This window comes from Scophthalmus maximus, chromosome 16, assembly GCF_022379125.1.
Source record: "Scophthalmus maximus strain ysfricsl-2021 chromosome 16, ASM2237912v1, whole genome shotgun sequence".
Taxonomy (NCBI): Eukaryota; Metazoa; Chordata; class Actinopteri; order Pleuronectiformes; family Scophthalmidae; genus Scophthalmus; species Scophthalmus maximus.
The window spans coordinates 20,345,817-20,364,531 of NC_061530.1; the positions used below are offsets into that span (position 1 = coordinate 20,345,817).

The 18,715-nt window shown below is 49.2% G+C and overlaps 2 protein-coding genes across 9 annotated transcripts in view; both read left to right on the forward strand.

Moving 5' to 3' along the window:
* Positions 1 to 1,721, forward strand: part of rnf213b (ring finger protein 213b) — a 30,781-nt gene extending 29,060 nt beyond the window's left edge. For 3 of the 4 annotated variants that reach the window (XM_047327615.1, XM_047327616.1, XM_047327617.1), the window contains 2 exons: positions 358 to 533; positions 1,040 to 1,721. In XM_047327615.1, the coding sequence (XP_047183571.1) occupies positions 358 to 533; positions 1,040 to 1,178 (315 nt within the window). In that variant the 3' untranslated portion in view covers positions 1,179 to 1,721. The other variant, XM_047327618.1, reaches the window with a different exon arrangement.
* Positions 1,722 to 1,774: 53 nt separating this feature from the next.
* On the forward strand, positions 1,775 to 15,786 carry cep131 (centrosomal protein 131). 5 transcript variants are annotated; one of them, XM_035612102.2, is made up of 31 exons: positions 1,775 to 2,116; positions 3,464 to 3,673; positions 3,803 to 3,897; positions 5,420 to 5,531; positions 5,659 to 5,742; positions 5,896 to 6,023; positions 6,277 to 6,381; positions 6,501 to 6,671; positions 6,764 to 6,881; positions 6,990 to 7,109; positions 7,356 to 7,536; positions 7,622 to 7,716; positions 7,804 to 7,938; positions 8,025 to 8,202; positions 8,283 to 8,377; positions 8,486 to 8,665; positions 8,752 to 8,946; positions 9,207 to 9,344; positions 9,470 to 9,595; positions 9,701 to 9,817; positions 10,013 to 10,042; positions 10,406 to 10,508; positions 11,030 to 11,231; positions 11,610 to 11,717; positions 12,246 to 12,363; positions 12,474 to 12,548; positions 12,783 to 12,925; positions 13,127 to 13,304; positions 13,388 to 13,584; positions 13,719 to 13,779; positions 13,886 to 15,786. In XM_035612102.2, exons 2-31 carry the CDS (start codon positions 3,479 to 3,481, stop codon positions 13,955 to 13,957), a joined length of 3,855 nt encoding a protein of 1,284 aa, XP_035467995.1. In that variant the 5' UTR covers positions 1,775 to 2,116; positions 3,464 to 3,478; the 3' UTR covers positions 13,958 to 15,786. The 5 variants fall into 5 exon arrangements, with proteins under 5 accessions (XP_035467995.1, XP_035467998.1, XP_035467996.1 ...); XM_035612105.2 differs by having other exon boundaries at positions 7,356 to 7,446; XM_035612103.2 differs by lacking the exon at positions 10,013 to 10,042.
* The last annotated feature ends 2,929 nt before the right edge of the window (positions 15,787 to 18,715 follow it).

Here is an 18,715-nt window from a genome sequence, read left to right on the forward strand (position 1 = left end):
AAAAATATGACAATCAGTCACAACATATTATAAAACATAAGCCACGCCCCCCCCCCCCCCCCCCTTGACAGACTTATGCCTGCCAAAAGAAACTCAATCCGCGGTGACCTCGTAATCACCCGTGACCCCTGCTGGCCGCCGGTGACCGACCCCAACGCACCACAGAGTTAAATGTTCCGGGCTGTAATCCGTGGAGAGTGTGCCGTCTGACACGGCAGGCGCCCGCGTTCTGACCCCAATAAAAACTGGAGTTGAAGGAATTTCTCTCTGCAATGAGGGGGAACACCGTTTGATGTTGGCATTTGTTTTTTTGAACACACACAAAATGATACGTAATAATTCGCCATCACCTTCCAGGACCCGTTTCAGAAGCTGCCGTCAAAGTTCCGGCAGAAGCTGTCGGAGGACGACAGGCGGGGGCTGAAGGTTTTCCTCGCCGCCACTGATGTCGAAGCGTTTTCTCTGGAGCTTCACGAAATCCTGCTGCTGAAGACGAGCGATGCGGCGCCCGACGCGTATGAGCCGCACTGGGAGTAAGTATTCAACCAGCAACCCCCCTGACCCTCGCAAGTGAAAACACAACTCAGTTTTACCATTTGTGAGTTTAGTTTTTGTTGCTGCACCAAATGGTCAAACAATCCCCAAAACATTTGCATTATTGACACAAATTTTTCTATTTTTCCCCCAAAGGGTGTTTTTTTTTTTTTTTTTTTTTTAATGAAAGAAGTATGACTGTTGTCGGTTCAACGATTACCACCCAAGTCTAAAGGAATCCATTGATCTAGACAGTTTTAATCAGAGTAAAGTGTGGAGGTCTCTCCCCTGGGACTCGGAGCCTTTTGACTCCCAGGATCAGAGCGTGACACCCCCCCCCCCAGGCAGCCATCTGTCAGGGGGAAAGCAGCTTTCGTTGTATCCCCTCTGCCACAGGTCATCTTCTGTCGAAGCAGCAGCTGGATCAGGGAAGTGAATATAGGAATGTTTGGGGGTTTTTTTTTCACGTGGTGACATCTCTCCCCCTCGTCCCTGCTGTTTCCAGCATCAGGTCCACCGTAGAGGTCCACTTGGAGCAGAAAGACCTTCCGCCTCTGCGGGCGCTCGAGTGTCTCCCGGAGGAGATCACACTGGCTAAGGGGGCGGACGTGTGGAGGGCGGCGGTGGAGTTCAAAAGACGATAGGTTCATTTCTAGAGAGAATAGACTGAATTTGTTTCATTTCAGATCTTTTCCATGTTTTATTTTTTTGTTACAGTCTGAAAAAGGTTATAAACTCATTCCATACATGGAAAGATTGTCTAACGCGCAAAAGGACCAAAGTGACAGACTGTTAAATGACAGAAACAACTACAAAGAGATGAGCAGATGGAAGAAAAACAAATACTGAGAGACACAAAAGGTAACGCAAGGAAAAGCAAAATGGCCACATTGACAAGATATCCACAAAGACACGCAAAAAATAATAAATCATCATAAAGAGCAATGTAGTTTGTAACAGGCCTGTGACCTGTCTGTGCCTCTGTTTTATAACACATCAATCATTCTATATGCAAATGCACATTTTAAGTAATTCTGCTTTTTTCTCGTTAAAATATGGTAAATGTTGTTTGTTTTTTTCGTCCCTAAGATTCAAATGAAGTGTAACAGTTATTTAACTGTTTTGTTATGTTCAGATTGATAATAAGGTTTCAGGGGGGGAATAATAATAAATAAATAAACCATAAATGAACTGGACCTTGTTTTTTTTATTTTTCCCTCAACGGTGAAAAAAACGGACTTTTGCAAAGTCAACCAAACGGTTGTATGTGGGTAGCCACGCCCCTTGTGGGGAGAAGGGGAGGGACGGACAGCTGCTCTCAGCCAATCCGGTGCACGGACTTTTGTTCTCCACCAATCACAGACGCCGAGGGGCGGAGGAGACGCTCTTGTGTTTTCGCCACATGATGTTCCGCGGTGTTGCGGATCTTGTTCTTCTTCTTCTTCTTCTGCTGCTCACGGTTGTTTTTGCAGCAGCGTCTCAACGGAGGAACAATACTCTCTCCCGTCATCACAGGATTTAACAAAAACCACCGCGAACTACAGTTCATCCGCGATGCTGCCTTCATCCTCCAGCTTGTAAAGTAAGTCGTTGTCGTCTCTTGTTGTTGTTGTTGTTGTTGTTGTTGTTGTTGTCGTCGTTGTCACGCAGCCTTTCTTCCTTCTGGACTTCGTAGGACGTGAGACTCGTTGACTGTGAGCTGCTGCTGGAAGGGTTCCCCCTCTTTCTAAAAACAACTTATATAAGGACGGTGGAATGTGACCGTTAGCTTAGTTTGAGCTAACGGTTGAACAAACTCCGTGTCGGTGATCGTACGTGGTCCTCACTCCGGCGTTACAGTCACGCTACCGAACATCCGTTTGCGAATCAACTGTCGTAACGTCACTGACGCGACGTCCTCGTTCGACTTTGCTAGCATCGGTGTTATAAACGATGCTAGCTTACTGTACGGTTAGCTAGCCAGCAGCTACTACTATGACGGTGTAAAGTGACGTCAACGTTAGCTGTCTATTTCATTCACACGTCACACCTGTCGCGAGCCGGTGTTATCGTGACGTCAGCTAGCGGGGGGGCTAACACACACCTGCCGCAGCTGCAGCAGCGAGGCGGCGCTGGTCCGTGGTGCGTGTGTTTGGTTTGCGCCATGGCAACGGCGCGGCGCGGCGCAGCCTCCGCAACACCGCAGTTTGTTCATCATGTAGCTGAAGCCACGAACTGTACATCGACTGGACCAGAGCTGCTCGATCAGCTGTCGAGCACTAAATTAATCAGCAACTGTTTTGATCATCGATTAATCGGTTCAAGTCGTTTTTATGGAGAGAAAAGTCTTGATTCTCAGATTTCAGCTTCTTACATGTGAACATGCTCTGGTTTCTTTGCTCCTCTGTGACAGTGAAGTGAAGATCTCTGTGTGTCTGCACCAGAGCTGCAACATTGTCTCGATTAATCGATCAGTTGTTTGGTTCATAAAAACGACTTGAACCGACTAATCGATGATCAAAATAGTTGGTGATTAATTTAGTCGTGGACTACTGTTCGATTAACTTGTGTGGACGAGCCACAACAGTAACACTTACTGTACGGTTATACACAGTTAGCTAGCAGCTATTATTATGATGATGTCAAGTGACGTGAACGTTAGCTGTCTTTTCCCTGTCACACCTGTCACACCTCACCTGTCACACCTGTCACACCTGTCACACCTCGCCTGTCACACCTGTTACACCTCACCTGTCACACCTGTCACACCTCACCTGTCACACCTGTCACACCTCACCTGTCACACCTGTCACACCTGTCACACCTGTCACGAGCCGGTGTTATTGTGATGTTAAGGCTGTTGCCCACTGAATCCATATTGTCTTTTATATATATATATATATATATATATATATATTATATCCAAGTCTATAATCTCTCTCTATTCCAGGTCTTTCCCAAAAGGATGCATACGACACGCAGCCCCTCGTCCATCCCGACCAGTGTCTCGCGGGACGCCCTGGACCTCAGCTTGTCAGGCTCCCAGCTCTCCGTGTCCAGGCGGCCAAGCAGCGCGTCGTCGCCCGGGAAGAGCTTCTCCCGCTCCGTGTCGGTGTCCGTGGCCGCCGGCGACAGCCGAGGAAAGCGCAACACCCTTGGGGTGAGTCACACTGTGCTCACTGCGCTGCCTTATTGTTTATGAGTGTTTACGTGATAATCTCTCCAAAGATGCAGGCAAGAGGACGCAAAGAATACAAAGTTCTTCTAACAAACTTTTTAAAATCCACAGAGTGATGCCAGCTTCGGCAGCTCCCGCTCCATCAAGAACCTGCGGCGCTCCAACAGCACCACTCAGGTGAACCAGCAGGGCAACATCAGTTTAAGGTATGAACACACACACACACACACACACACAAACACACAAGCTATTTGTGCTTTTAACACATTTACAAACACCATCCAAGTATTTATTTGACAATCCATATATATTCCTCTGGCGTCAAACCTACGTTCCTTATCCCCGACGTTGACAGACTGAAGTTCAAACAGTCGCAGTATCTGCTGATACGTGTCCTCGCTGCGAAGCCCTCCGGGCAAACCAACCAACCAACCTTTCTTAAGATCGGTTATATCATCAGATGACCTTTACCTCTGAAATATGAAGGCCATGTTTTGGGGAAATGACATGAAAGAGATATCTCCGACGATCTCATGTCTCATGTTACCCGTGGTGTAGCCATCTTGAAGTCAACTCTTTTAAAAGCAGGGTGCCGCTCTCCAGTGAGCAACAGCTGGCAGTCCCCCCCCCCCGCAGCTTTCAGCAGCGCAGACAATGAGAATTGTGGCGCGCCAACTTCTGCATGATAAAGAGTTCGAGGGAAGCTGGGTGCTTGTTGCGAGGGTCGCGGGGTGCAGCCACTTGCTTTGTCCCAAGTTGGAGGAGGGGGTGGGACCTCGGGGGTCAGGTTACCCCCCTGAACCAGGAGCCAGTGAAAGGAGAAGTGTGCATGCTCTGGTTCTATTGTCCGGCAGCTGCCGCCACCCCCTCCCCTCTCTGCCTCTCAGGATGCAGAGGAGAGGGGCTTTAAATTTAAAGACATTCTAAATGCCCCCTCCAAGTCTCGGAGTCTTCCAGGCCTGTCGTTGGGGTCAACTCACCGCTTTTCCCCTCGCCGCTGCGCCTCCCCCTCCCCATGCATCACTCTCTTGTAAAGCAAAAAAAAGTAGAGGAATGTGCTCCATGAATAGTGTTGTCAGATTGCTTTTCATTGGGCCAGCTGGCTCGATCCCTCCCCCCCAAGACTTACACACTCATTTATATACTCACCCAGACAGAAAGACCCTGCACAGCACAGATACCAGCAGAGGCGAGGCCAGACGGGAGGTCGGTCTGCTGCTGTCAGCCTGTTCGAAGGATGAGCGACGGATCAACATATGTGTGCACGCATTTACATGGAATCCATAACGGGGTTCTCCCCAAACAGACGAGTCAGCTGCCACAGTGGATCCCAGTGCCCGAGGGGGGCGAGACACGGTTACTGCAGCTGTCGTTACAACATTTAATCACCGGCGCTCAAGCTCCCTGCTCCGCGTCGAGATGTTTAATTGCGTGTGATGCGCGGCTGAGCCCCGAATGAATGTGCTTCTCCCCCACTCACAAGGAGAGAATTGAAAATATTTTTTCTTTGCTTTCATAATCCCACGTCCGTCTTTCAAAGAATCAGTCCGACCACTTTACACATTTTTTTTTATTTTCCTCCTCTAGCGGAGATTTTTTAAGCTTACATTTTTTTCTAGATTTTGGAGATGTCTGTCACCACCAGCGATCATGTGGTGTGATAGTGAACAAGTACAGTGCAGTATTGTGTATTGTTTTAACCTGTGTTCCGCCTTGTGTGCTCGGCAGTCGGGAGCAGAGTGACGACTACCTTGCCCTGTTCGACAGCAGCTCAGACGGACGCAAGAAACTGTCCGGCCTCGGCAGGGCCTCGCCCGACAGAACCACGTGGAACATCCTGGTATTTGAACCATCTACATTTCCTTAGATTGACGTATATTCTGGCTTTCATATTAACGGCAGAAAGCAATAATTTAATGATCAATCAGTCTGCAGATCATTTGTGAATTTATTTTGTCTGTAAAAAGAACAAGAAACCCAAAGGTATTCAGTCAACAGTCATGTACGACAAAGAAAAGCATCAAACCCTCACATCTGAGAAGATGGAACCAGTAAATATTTTCATCAAAACACTTCCTGATTAATTTTATGTGTTGAATTGAACATCTAATTTATCGTAGGTGCCCCAAAAGCCTTTCCCCCTTTAGTTCAGCGATTATCATATCGTGCAACAACAACGTGTGTGTGTGTTTCATGTCTGACAGGACGATCAGCCCAGAGCGTTCGCCCTGCACTCCAGCTCCCGCAGCACCGGCAGCGTGGACTCCCCCACCGGCCCGAAGAGACGGGAGCCCGGCATCGCTCTGGCCGCCACCTTCACGGCCAACAACAGGTGGGCAAGCGTCGGTGACACGTCCACACAAAACACACAAACAGTCCAGGTGGAGCAGGGACAAACCCAACACCGACCCAGGAGCTTCTGGCACTGTTCCACACCCTCAGCGTAGGCTGAGTTTGTAAGGTGGTAAGGATTTGTGTCAAAGCACAGGATCAGTTACTGTGAGTGGCAAAAAAAGATGGCAGCTGCAAAGCCGACACATGAGTTTATCCTGCAGGGTGTCACTCTGCCTCCTTGTTCTTCCCAGGAGCAACAAGGGAGCTGTGGGGAATTCTGTCACCACCATCTTACACAACAACTACTCAGAGAAACCGCTCACGCCCAAGAGCTCCAACCAGAAGCCGTCTTTCAAGTACGCAGTGAAGTTAACCTGCATGATGAAGTCGCTCCGCTCACGATCGGTCGTTCGGGGCAGACCGCCCCCACAATCTGAGTTTATGTATTTTCCAATTGTATATTCTCTTTTTTTAGTAACATCCTGAAAGCAACCGCAAACGACGAGGTGGTGCTGGAGAACGGCTCCGTCACCAAGTCCCAGAAGAATTTCTCCTCGTCGTCCTTCGCCTCCAACAACAGATCTCCTGTGTCGGCGCAGCACGGCAGCCCTCGGCGCAGGGAGGTCACCGAGGAGGAGGCCGAGCGGTGAGATGCACGGAACAGTTTCTGCTTCCACAGCGTTTGTACTTGGTAACCAATTCACCGATGTTAATGTTTTCTCTCGTATGTATTTAAAGGTTCATTCAGCAGGTGAATCAGGCTGCGGTCACAATCCAGCGATGGTACAGACGCCACGCCGCGGGACGCCACGCGAACCAGGCGGCGCTCAAACGCATCCTCGCAAGTAAAAGAAAGGTACCATCAGGGCTGCCGTACGCACTTTACCTTTTATCCTCCGTGGTCTTTATCCGTCTGTTTCTGTCGCCGCTGTGTATTCACTCGATCTGCGGCGTTCTCTTGCAGGAGTGGGAGGAGAGAACTGAGGAGGACGGTCGCCCCGAGCAGCAGCAGCAGAAAAGAGACGAAGACAGGAAGCGGATTCGTGAGGAGAAAGCCCGTCTGGCCCGCCTTGCCGCCATCCAGGTGCCCCCCTCTGACGAGCAGACTATTTTTTTAAAAGAATAGTCAAAACCCTGAGTTACGATGAAACAGTAACCTACATTGAGATCATGTACTCAAGCCTGTTACATAAAGTCATGACTTTCACCTCCCAGGTCATGTATTGCCATTTATATCAGGATTCAAACATTAGACTCTTTCAGGATGTTTCCTGGGGACTGTGGTGGTTTATGACCCTGCGCTGTGTCTCCCTCTGGTGGTGTGTCTTAGGAGCTGCATCAGAAGAGAAGCCCGCCTGCTGCTGCGGAGGAGGAAGAGGAGCACGCAGCCGAGACGGAACTCGAGGGCCCGAGGCAGACCGGTATGGCGGGACGGAAGAAACCTCCCAGGATATCTCTGACCCACAGGAGCCCGGCGGCGTCGCCCACGGTCATCAAATCCAAGAACACGGGTCTGCATGTCTCTGCTCTACTGTACATCATCATCTTTATTTGCTTAACAACTGTTATTCCTGACTGATGTTTGTGTTTCCACAGAATCTAATCTGAACATTGTGGCCGACTTCAGTGAGCTGCGCTTTAGAGCCATTTCTCCTGCTCCGTCCAATCCCAGAGGCTCCCAGTGTTCCCTGGTAGATGACGCTCGTATCCTCACAGTTTACAGTCACTATCTCTGACCCTCTCTGGATATTAAAAAAAAAAAAATTCTCCTCTTGCAGGAGCGAGACGACAGAGTGGTTGAGGATATTTGTCCGGAGCAGCAGCAGCATCTGGAGAATGACAGGAAGTCGATTCGTAAAGAGAAAACTCGACTGATCCGCCTTGCTGCCGCCAAGGTGGTGATCGCATCCGACGTACGTACTGTTCTAGTAAACCTCCCACGACACCGCACACACTGAGTTTGGTTCACAACTCTTTTCTTTCTGGTGGCGTTGAACAGGAGCCGCAGCAGCAAAGACACCAGCGAGTGGGAGCAGAGGCGGACGTGGAAAGTCCGACGCACACAGCTGCTGCTGGACGCAAGAGGCCGCCGAAGATTCTCCCGACGCAGAGGAGTCGGGCTTCGCCGAGCAACAACGGCCCGATGTCACCGACGGACGTCAAAACCCAGATCACAGGTCTGAGCGTCTCTGACGTTACACGGTGGCGCCGGGTGACGAACTGTGGTATCAACTGTTCTGATTCAATGTTTCCACAGAAAACAATTTGAACTTCTCGTCCGACGTAGCGGAGCTCAGTTTCCGAGTCGTTTCCCCGGCGTCTTCCAATCGCAGAGGTTCTCCGTGTTCCCAGGTAAATCATGGAAAACGTCCAGCTGCACTGATCAGTTGAACCTTCTCCCAGCGAGCAGCTCATCAGTCTGGTGCCGTTGTAAATGTCTTGTCGTGTCCGTTGCTGCAGGAGGCTCTGCAGAGGTCGGTGAGCGCGGAGGACCAGCGGCAGGCGGCCGTGTCCGGCAGAGCTCCGTCTAAAACCACACTCACTGAGCTGCTGGACACACTGAAGCTGTTGGAGGAGGAGCCCGTGAGGCTGTCGGAGCCAAAGTGCTACCACAAGGAGAAATATGCCTGGATAGACGAGGTCAGTGTTTGTTTTTTCATATCTCCTCTTGTAATGAATCCGGAATATATTGTAACCGGCGTTCCCACCGTGTCCCACGATTAAAGGACGAGGACTCCAACTCTCTGACCACCGACAACCTGGAGCTCCACCGGCAGCTGAGCCACCACCACCCTGCGCTGCCAGACGGGGGCGCCCTGCTCTCCGAGGCCAAGCTGCAGAGCATCATGAGCTTCCTGGACGAGATGGAGAAGTCTGAGCAGGAGAGGCCACGCTCGGTCACGTCGGGGTCGCACAGAGAGGTCGGGACGGCAGTCTGATGAATATTTTTTCATTTCTTTTTTCTATCTTTAAGATCAGTTCTATCCCAATAACCATCCAGTCTTGACATTAAACATAGATTTTGTTTTCTCCACAAATAAATTAGTAACATTTAGCAAAATGAGTCAATAAGAAAAAAAAACACATTTCAGATTATGTTGATTGTGTTGTTGTTGTATTACAAAATTATTTAAAAATCCAAAAAAATAGACACGTGCTGACACGACCTCTGTGCCCCCAGTTTGTTTTGTCCGAGGAGGAGCTGGCTGGCGTGGAGCAGGCGTCGGCCACCGCCGCCGAGGTCACTGGCTCCATGATGAGAATCAAGCTGGAGCTGGAGGAGAAGAAGCGCATGGTCAACATGCTGCAGGCCGCACTGGTGGGTAGACAAGCACACACACACACACACACACACACACACACACACACATCACAGCAACGGTTTGGACCCTGTGTGTGGGTGCCGGACGTGAACTTTTATCTTCTCGGTGTTGCACCCGTCAGGCCCAGCAGAGGGAGCTGACGGTGAGACACGTGAAGGAGACGGAGAAGGAGCTGAACAGAAACCTGCAGCTCCAGAAGGAACAGTATGAAGCCACCATCCAGAGACACCTCACCTTCATCGACCAGGTAGTTGCACATCCCAGTCGCCACCTTCTTCTTCGTCTTCCTCTTCTTCTCCTCTCGTCCCGTCGTTCTTTTCCGAGCGAGGAATAAAATCTGTTCCTTCTGCAGCTGATCAACGATAAGAAGTCTCTGAGCGAGCGCTGCGAGGGCGTGGTGGGGGAGCTGAAGCAGGTGGACCAGAAATACACCAAGAAGATCTCGCAGATGCAGGAACAGCACGAAATGGTGAGACGAGATTCAATTTAATATTTCCGTGAATTCAGCCTCTCTGCCTCTGCTTCGCCTCACGCTCGACTGTATCTCTGCTTCCTCGCAGCGCTGCTTTTGTTTAACTATCTTCTCTCTTGTTTCTCCCTCTCTTCCTCTTCCTCTTCCTCTTCCTCCGTGCCTGTCTGCGTCACCGTCTTTTCCCGGCTTTAGGTTTGGCAAATTCTGGGCCCCTTGTGCGAGGTAACTTTGTTTTTGTATTTCTCCCCTCTGACCCCGTCTCATCCTCGGCACGATCATCTCTCACTTCTATAATTTTTCCATTTTTCATTGATCCCACACTTCTTCTCTCGGACAGTGTATCTGCATGTGAGTCCCCCGCACTCTTTTTTTTTGTTTCTCATCTCTAGATATAGAGATACAGCTCGACGTCTTTTCACGTCGTCAACTGTCTTTCCCAGAATGTTGTTTATATAAATACCTTGTTTGCTTTGAATAAGATAAATGTGTATTTAGTGATCCTCATGACTTTAGTGCCGCTTCCCTGTGACACCTCCGTAATTTACCCTCTCCCCTCCCTCCCTCCCTCCCCCCCTCCCTCCACAGGAGATCAAGAAGTTAAAAGACCTGATGAGCGCCACGGAGAAGATCCGCCGGGAGAAATGGATTGACGAGAAAACCAAGAAGATTAAAGAGATCACGGTGAAAGGTAAGTGGGGTCTCTGAGTGGAAAACTGTGGTCACAACATCTTTACCAGAGCTTCTCTAAGATCAGAGCGTAAAAAAAACCAAAAACGTGTGACGTTCCACCTCGCGCGAGGGGGACGTTTTTGTGATTATTAATTTACGTCCCAAAATCCTCCACCGTAACCTCCGACAGTGAAGTGGCACAATCTTGTCCACTGGCTTCTGGTTTTACCCGCGACACTTTAAGGATGAACAAAACCTTTTTGAGTCTTTGTGTCAGCGGATGTGGATTCAGATTGCTCTGTGTCGATTCTGTGGCAGCTGAACATCCATGAAATGTCACAGACAGTCGTCGGGCGGCTCATGACATGTTTGTACAGTTGCAGAATGGTTTGTTTTTCTTTACACTGCTCAGTTGTTTTTACTCGTGTTCTTACCAATGTGTAGACCAAAACTAAACCTGCGATGTGACTCGTGGAAATTCAGAATTATAGTTTTAAAACAAAGTTGTAAAACACTTTGAAAACCCTCCCGCTCCCTCAGGTCTGGAGCCCGAGATCCAGAAGCTGATCTCCAAACACAAGCAGGAGCTGAAGAAGCTGCGGACGCTGCACGAGGCCGAGCTGCTGCAGGCCGACGACCGCGCCGCCCAGCGCTACGTCCGCCAGTGTGAGGAGCTGCGGCAGCAGCTGGAGAGGGAGAAGGACGAGCAGTGTCAGAGGGAGAGGGACCTGACCAAACACAGGTACTGGCCTCCGCCGCCTCTCAGACTCGCTTTTACGTCCTCTGATAGTCATGTCGTTTGTGAACGCTTGCCTCTTTTTCTGTCGGAAGCTGCGAGAAACACAGGAAAGGGTTCAGAGTAAAAGGACAAAGCAGCCTCTGTCGAGCTTAATGCGTTAAAACCTGAGACTCGTGGCCTTCGATCGTCGCGGTCGATCCAACATTCCTCTTCGCCATTATTTCTGGAAGCAGCTCGTACGAGAGAAAACTCAGTTCGGGTGAACGAGTCCGTCAGCAGACGTTTTATTAAACTTTTTTGTGTGTGATGATTGATTGTGTGTGTGTGTGTGTGTGTGTGTGTGTGTGTGTGTGTGCGTGTGCGTGTGTGTGTGTGTGTCAGATATGAGCAGCAGCTTCAGGAGGAGGAGCTCTCCCTGCAGCAGCAGAGGAGGCGTCTCTACAAGGAGGTGGCCGACGAGAAGGAGAGGCTGGCCCAGCTGGCTGCCAGGTAGGGTCAAAGGTCATCCGTCCATCTCGTATCTGTGTCCAGAGAAAAACTGAGCTTTTACATTCCCTCCATCCTGATCGTGAGTGTTTGAGTGGGAGAACAGACATGTTATAGATTTTATATACGTAATAAAAAGCTGCTCAGCGAATCTTTAGAAAATAGAAGAGAAAAAAAATGTAAAAATTCTCTGATATCAGCTTCTATATTTATATATATTTCTTTGCTCCTCTGTGACAGTAAACTGAAAATCTTTGGTGTGGACAAAACCAAACATCATCTTGGGGTTTTGGGGAAACACGATCGTCATTTTTCACCATTTTATGAACCAAACAACTAATTGATTAATAGATAATGAAAATAATGGTTAGTCGCAGCCCGGGTAGGATCCCTTTCCAGTTGCATCTTTGTTGTTGTCCTGAAAGTCCTGAGTGAATCAGAGGATGTACAGTATGAACACAGATGTATTTTTTTTACAGTGGATGTACAGTATGAAGACAGGTTTTGTCTCCGTGTGTCTTCCTGTCGCAGGCAGCGAGTGGAGCTGGAGGATCTGCGGCGGCAGCTGGAGGAGAACAGCTCTCTGGCCGGACGAGCGCTCAGGGAGGAGCTGGACAAAAGCCGAGAGGAGCAGGAGCGGAGGCACCAGGTGACGAGAGTGGACCGACTCTGTCATATCATATCAGAAATATGAGGCAGTTATTATTGTTATTATCATCAGGCCCACAGCGAGTTAACGGAGTGTGTTTATGTCAATAGGTGGAGATGAGGGCGACGCTAGAACGTCTGGACATCGAGAAGCAAACGTGGGAAGAAAACTACAAGAAAAAGAAGGTACTTTGATGTACTGACAGATAAATATTACGTGTGTGTGTGTGTGTGTGTGTGTGTGTGTGTGTGTGTGTGTGTGTGTGTGTGTGTGTGTGTGTGTGTGTGTGTGTGTGTGTGTGTGTGTGTGTGTGTGTGTGTGTGTGTGTGTGTGTGTGTGTGTGTGTGTGTGTGTGTGTGTGTGTGTGTGCGTGGATCAGAACTCAGACGGCGTGTGTGTACTTGTGTGTGTGTGTGCAGGAGGCGTGGCTGCTGAGCCGCGAGCGCGAGCTCAAAGAAGAGCTGCGGCGAGAGCGTGACAAGGAGATCGATCTCGCCATCTGGACGCTGGAGGAGGAGACGAGCAAAGACAAGGAGGAGTGTGAGAGGGCGGCCGACAGCAGGTGTGTGTGTGTGTGTGTGTGTGTGTGTGTGTGTGTGTGGGTGTGTGGGTGAAGCTCCCAGTGTTGTAGACATTTATAACTTTCAGCACCTGAAAAGAATTTTGGATGAGCATATGCTTCTTCTTCTTGCTGGACATTCTTTTCTCTGTGCGAATAACAACTTCATCAAATGTTACAAAAGTCTCCAACTCTGTCTGTCAGGGTGAAGCGCCTGAGGGAGAAGTACGAGGCGGAGCTGAGGGAGCTGGAGCGCTCAGAGAGGGCGGCGGTGGAGAAACATCAGGAGCTGAGGAAGCAGCAGCTGGAGGCGGAGGGGGAGACCATGAGACTCCAGGCCGTGCTCCGACAGAAAGAACGGGAGGTCGAGGACATCACACAGGTAGAGGAGGAGCAAATCCCTGAAAACAAAGATCTTCAGATTGGTTCGATCTGAGTTCGTCTGACTCGTCTCCTCCTCCTCAGACCAGGGACAAGCTGGCGGACGAGCGCCGCAGCCTGGCAGAGGTGATCCGACAGGAGTTTGCCGAGCGGCTGGTGACGACGGAGGAGGAGAACCGCAGGATGAAGGTGGAGGTGTCGGAGGTCAGAGCGAGGCTTCGGCTGGAGGTGGAGCGGGTCACCAGGGAGAAGGAGGAGGAGCTCGCCGAGGTCCACCAACGGTGAGGAGAACATCGAGGCAGACACTGATGAGATCGTCAGAGAGAGAGAGTCTTTGTTTTTAATTGTTTGGAATTAAAAGCCCAACTAAACATTATTAACAGCTTTTTTTTTCTTTTTTCTTACGATTCGTCAGAGTGAAGTCGGCCATCTTGAAGAAGGAGGAAACGGTCAACAATCTGCGGAAGCAGCACGAGGTGAGAGCCTTGATTCTCTCTCCCGTCAAGACATCATTGATAAGAAGATGCAGCAGCGATGATTGACAGCACGTGTGTTTGTGACTGTCACCTTGTCCTCTGATAGGCTGCGGTGAAGAGGGCGGATCACCTGGAGGCCCTGTGGGAGCAGCAGAGGAGGCAGCTGCTGGAGAAGTGAGCGACGGTCGTGGATCGTCTCCGCTCGACAAGACCGAACCTGCGGAACTTCAGAGGGTTGAACCTCGTCTGAGAAATACAGAACAGAGAAACGCTCGGGGGCCTCACAGCCCCCCCCCCCCCCCCCCCCCCCCCCCCCCCCCCCCCCCCCCCCCCCACACACACACCCCCCACACACATGAAGGAAAGTATTGTGTTGGAATTTCCCTCATTTAAATTCCATAGACTAGTTGCAAGAGGATGGACTCACAATTCTCCTTCTTATTATTCTTCCCTTTTCAGCGGAGAATCGCTGCATTATTATAATTATTTTCCTGACTGTAACACCCCCCCCCCCCCCCCCCCCCCGCTGGTCTGTGGCAGGGGGAACGCCTCCTCCACGTTCCCCACAGAGCGAGAACACTTCCAGATGTTTGTGAAACCAGCCCGGGCCTGTGTGAGGCAGCTCAGGGTGGGGGTCTGCATCACAGCGACACTATGAACTTCTGCTTGACACAAGTCAGGCTCTTAGTGCCCCGAACACCCCCACCCCCTGTTGAGTCATGTGTTTTGTCCCGGTGCCCCCCCCCCCCCCAAAGTCGAGTGCTAATTACAGAATAAGCTCTGATCCAACAAAGAGGTTCAGACTAAATGTTTGTAGAAAGTTTGTAGGAAGAGGACGACGGGCCGCGAGGGAGAAGAATGTGACGGCGTGTTTGAGGTCGAAGGCAGACGGACGATTGCAGGACTACGGCTTTGAAAAGTTTCTGAATGTAAGAGAGAGAAAGAGGAAGAGGAGGAGGGAAGAAGGAATGCGCATAAAAAAAGGTTTATAGGATTAGGGGGAAAGTGGAGCTGGGACACAGCCGCGGCGGTCGGGGGGTTTTCAGGGGGCGGCGGGCATGAGACCAGGGTCGGTCGTGACTCGTCCCGACTCAGAGGCCTGTGACAAAACACATTGAACTCAACAGGGGGACACACATGCACAAACACAAACCTCTGTATTGTTTTAATTCTTAGCCCCTAAAGTGAACAAAGATGTTTGGAGGCCCCCCGTCTCCGAGACTTAGTGGATAAGACTCGATGTGACTCGTATCAGAATATATTTATTCTTTTTATTTATTTTCCAATTTAGCACTCGCACACGACCTTCGTCGCGTCGCACAGAGGTCAAAAGGGGGTTTGAAGTAAATTTCGGTGAAACTTTTTATAACTGCACCATTTATATACTGTAGATGGTTGAATTACTGTACGTTAGGTTTTTTCTGACATGTGAAGAGTTTGTTTTTTTTCCGAGCCACAATATTAAAAACGTTCACGTGAAGTGTGATGATGATGATGATGATGATGATGATGATGATGACGACGTAGTAAAACGCAGCGTCGACGCAGCAATGCAGGCGAATAAAGGCCGCCTCATTAACCCTAAATATTAAAAACACAATAACGTCCAAGACTGGTGAAGAGGTGGTCGATCCCCGTCTCCGGTGTTGGCACGGTGGGCGAAGTCGAGAGTGGGACGATGAGATGTTGGCATTCCTCACGCATGCCCGTCCTACAAGTGCCAGTGAGCTTTGCCTTTGTGTGTGTGACCGTGCGTGCTTGCCATTCTCCCATTTTTGACCTGAGATGACCTCACACACATATTTGTTTTATTTTTCCTCTTCCTCTGTAAGTTTGTGAACAAACCATTCCAGCTGTCATTTCTGCGTGCACCTCTTGAACGCACCGTTTTTCTTACCCCTTTTATATTTTGTTGTTTTGTTTAGTTTAGTTTTTATTGTTTATTCACGACGATGGTTCGAAAACTGTGAAAAGAGAATAAAGAGGCGCATATTGTTCAGAAGACGACCCCGTGTTTCCTGGTTTCTGCATCTGGACAATTGTTTGCTTGTTTTCTGTTGCCCGCCCTCCCATCAGCCCTCCCATCATCCCCCTCTCTCTCTCTCTCTCACCATAACTCATCACGGGCTGCATGAGGAAGATGAAGAAAATGTCTGCCGAGTTGAAAGTATGGAGCCAAACATAAACTGTTGGTTTTGGAGCCTGACCTCATTTATCGAATTTTAAATGATGGAGTAGGTTTGGTTTTTTTTAAATTCCTGAAATATCCCCAGACCACTTATTAAAAACAAGATCTCTGTAAATCCTCCGCTGCTTCTTATATATGGAGACACAGTTACAGAAACCCACCTCAGGGATGTTTGGGCTCGTACATCTGGAATAACGTCTCAGAGCTGACCCACTTCTTCTTCTCCTCCCCTCCTCCCTCCTCCAGCTCACTCACTTCCTCTGGACTGGTGCGTGGTAAAGACGCGTGTCTCCTCTTTCAGCGTGTTTCCGTTTCTTTTTCACAGAGGAAACTGAACCCTGCTGACTCACTTGCCTCGAGAGGCCCCCCAGCTGACAGACCCATCGGCCCCTGGTGGACGGATGGATGGGAATTCATGAAAACATATTTTATCACTTTCTGAATTCAAAAAAATAAGCGAGCTAAGCCGCTGCCCTGGGCCCCCGTGGGGCACCAGGGGGCCCCCTCCCAAGAGCACTTGAAATGTCCCACAAGAAAGCTTTATTATTTTAAAATGTATTTATTATAATTTATTATATACATGTTATATTGTGTCAATGGCAGTCATACAAAAAATGCAATCTTGAAATATTTATTCCGAATATTACAATAAAAATAAAAAATTAAAAAATATAAAACTAATAATAATATAAAAAATTGATGGTACCATTGCAGGCAGACAAAAATAATAATAAACAAAATACACAAAAATAATTTGAACCAAGAAAATTGGGTAGCTCAAATCAAGCGATCTGATTGGTTCACCTCGACTGTTAGCTTTGCATCCGGCCGAACCACGCCCCTTCGTGAGCTGTTGCTTTGATAAAACCAGTTACAAGTTTGGCGATATTCAAATAATAGACACACTTTACAATTTGGTCGGATTTATTCCGTCAAAAAAGCTTTTTTTTTATGTTTATTTTTTTTTTCGAAATACAAGAGAGTAGATTCCTCCTGACTGGCTGCGCAGTGCGCGGCGGTTGCTATGCAACACACTCAGGACACGAGTCGGTCGCTGTCCTCCCAACAACAACAACAACAACAACAACAACAACAACAACAACAACTTCCTCCCTCTCCGCCAAGTAACGAACTGAAGTCATTGCTGCTTCAGAATCTTACGACGCGTCACGACGAGGTCGCGAAATTACACGAATCTGCGACTTGGGCTTTTATTTTGAACAGGAAGCGAAGTGACTCGGACGTTAGCATGCATGCTAATCGCTAGCTCCTATCAAATCACAGGCGCCGTTACGTTGATGCGTGACGCATATTGTCTATATATATATAATGTGTGTGTGTGTGTGTATATATATATATATATATATATATATATATATATATATATATATATATATATATATGTGTACATATATATATATACACACATATAAAACGGGCGATTTGAGCTACCCCGTTTTGACACTGGACAACATATTGTGAGTCGACTACTTTTAACATTAAAGCTACAGTGTGTAATATTTAGAAGAACGTATTCACAGAAGTTGACTATGTTCATAACTATGTTCATAACTATGTTCATATATGAGTTAATTATAGTTCCATGAGGTGGACCGACCTCCGTGTGAGTCTCCATGTTTCTACGTCGTGTTGAATACGGATGTTGAACTAAACGCTCCAGAATACGTCGCAGACGCTGCCGGAAACAGGAAATGGAATCAGAATCAGCGGCGCGCCACCATAAAGTGTCCCCTGACGGTCGCTCAGCTGGTTGTACGGTTTTCAACTTTACCACCAGATGCGGCCAGAAAATGTAAAAAAAATGACACACTGGGGCTTTAAACCCATAGAAGCATAAAAGGCTGGCATTGGGGTCAATTCAACTTCCTGCTTAGGGCCACTTACATACAGGCCAGGGCCACATACATACAGGCCAGGGCCACATACATACAGGCCAGGGCCACTTACCTACAGGCCAGGGCCACATACATACAGGCCAGGGCCACATACATACAGGCCAGGGCCACATACATACAGGCCAGGGCCACTTACCTACAGGCCAGGGCCACATACATACAGGCCAGGGCCACATACATACAGGCCAGGGCCACATACATACAGGCCAGGGCCACTTACATACAGGCCAGGGCCACATACCTACAGGCCAGGGCCACATACATACAGGCCAGGGCCACTTACATACAGGCCAGGGCCACATACATACAGGCCAGGGCCACTTACATACAGGCCAGGGCCACATACATACAGGCCAGGGCCACATACATACAGGCCAGGGCCACTTACCTACAGGCCAGGGCCACATACATACAGGCCAGGGCCACATACCTACAGGCCAGGGCCACATACATACAGGCCAGGGCCACATACATACAGGCCAGGGCCACTTACCTACAGGCCAGGGCCACATACCTACAGGCCAGGGCCACATACCTACAGGCCAGGGCCACATACCTACAGGCCAGGGCCACATACATACAGGCCAGGCCCGGCTCTGGATGGACGGATGGACGGATGGAGCAGTGAATGGCTCGTGGCTGAGAGACGAGGGTCTGACTGCATGTTCCTGCTCGCCACGTTCTTCTTCTCTCGTCTTGTCATTATTGTGATTCAGGGTCTCTGCACATTGTGAGCATAGCAGAGATCCTCAGAGACGCCTCCCCACGTCTAATTTTACTGCTGCCTGGAGCCTCCCTCCCCTCTCCCCCTCATGCTCTGGAGTTGGGGGGG

Coding starts and splice junctions, on each gene's coding strand:
- cep131 (XM_035612102.2), top strand. CDS start 3,479: ATGCATACGACACGCAGCCCCTCGTCCATCCCGACCAGTGTCTCGCGG. Junction 6,882..6,989: donor TCCTCGCAAGTAAAAGAAAG/GTACCATCAGGG, acceptor GTTCTCTTGCAG/GAGTGGGAGGAGAGAACTGA. Junction 11,718..12,245: donor CTGGCCCAGCTGGCTGCCAG/GTAGGGTCAAAG, acceptor TTCCTGTCGCAG/GCAGCGAGTGGAGCTGGAGG.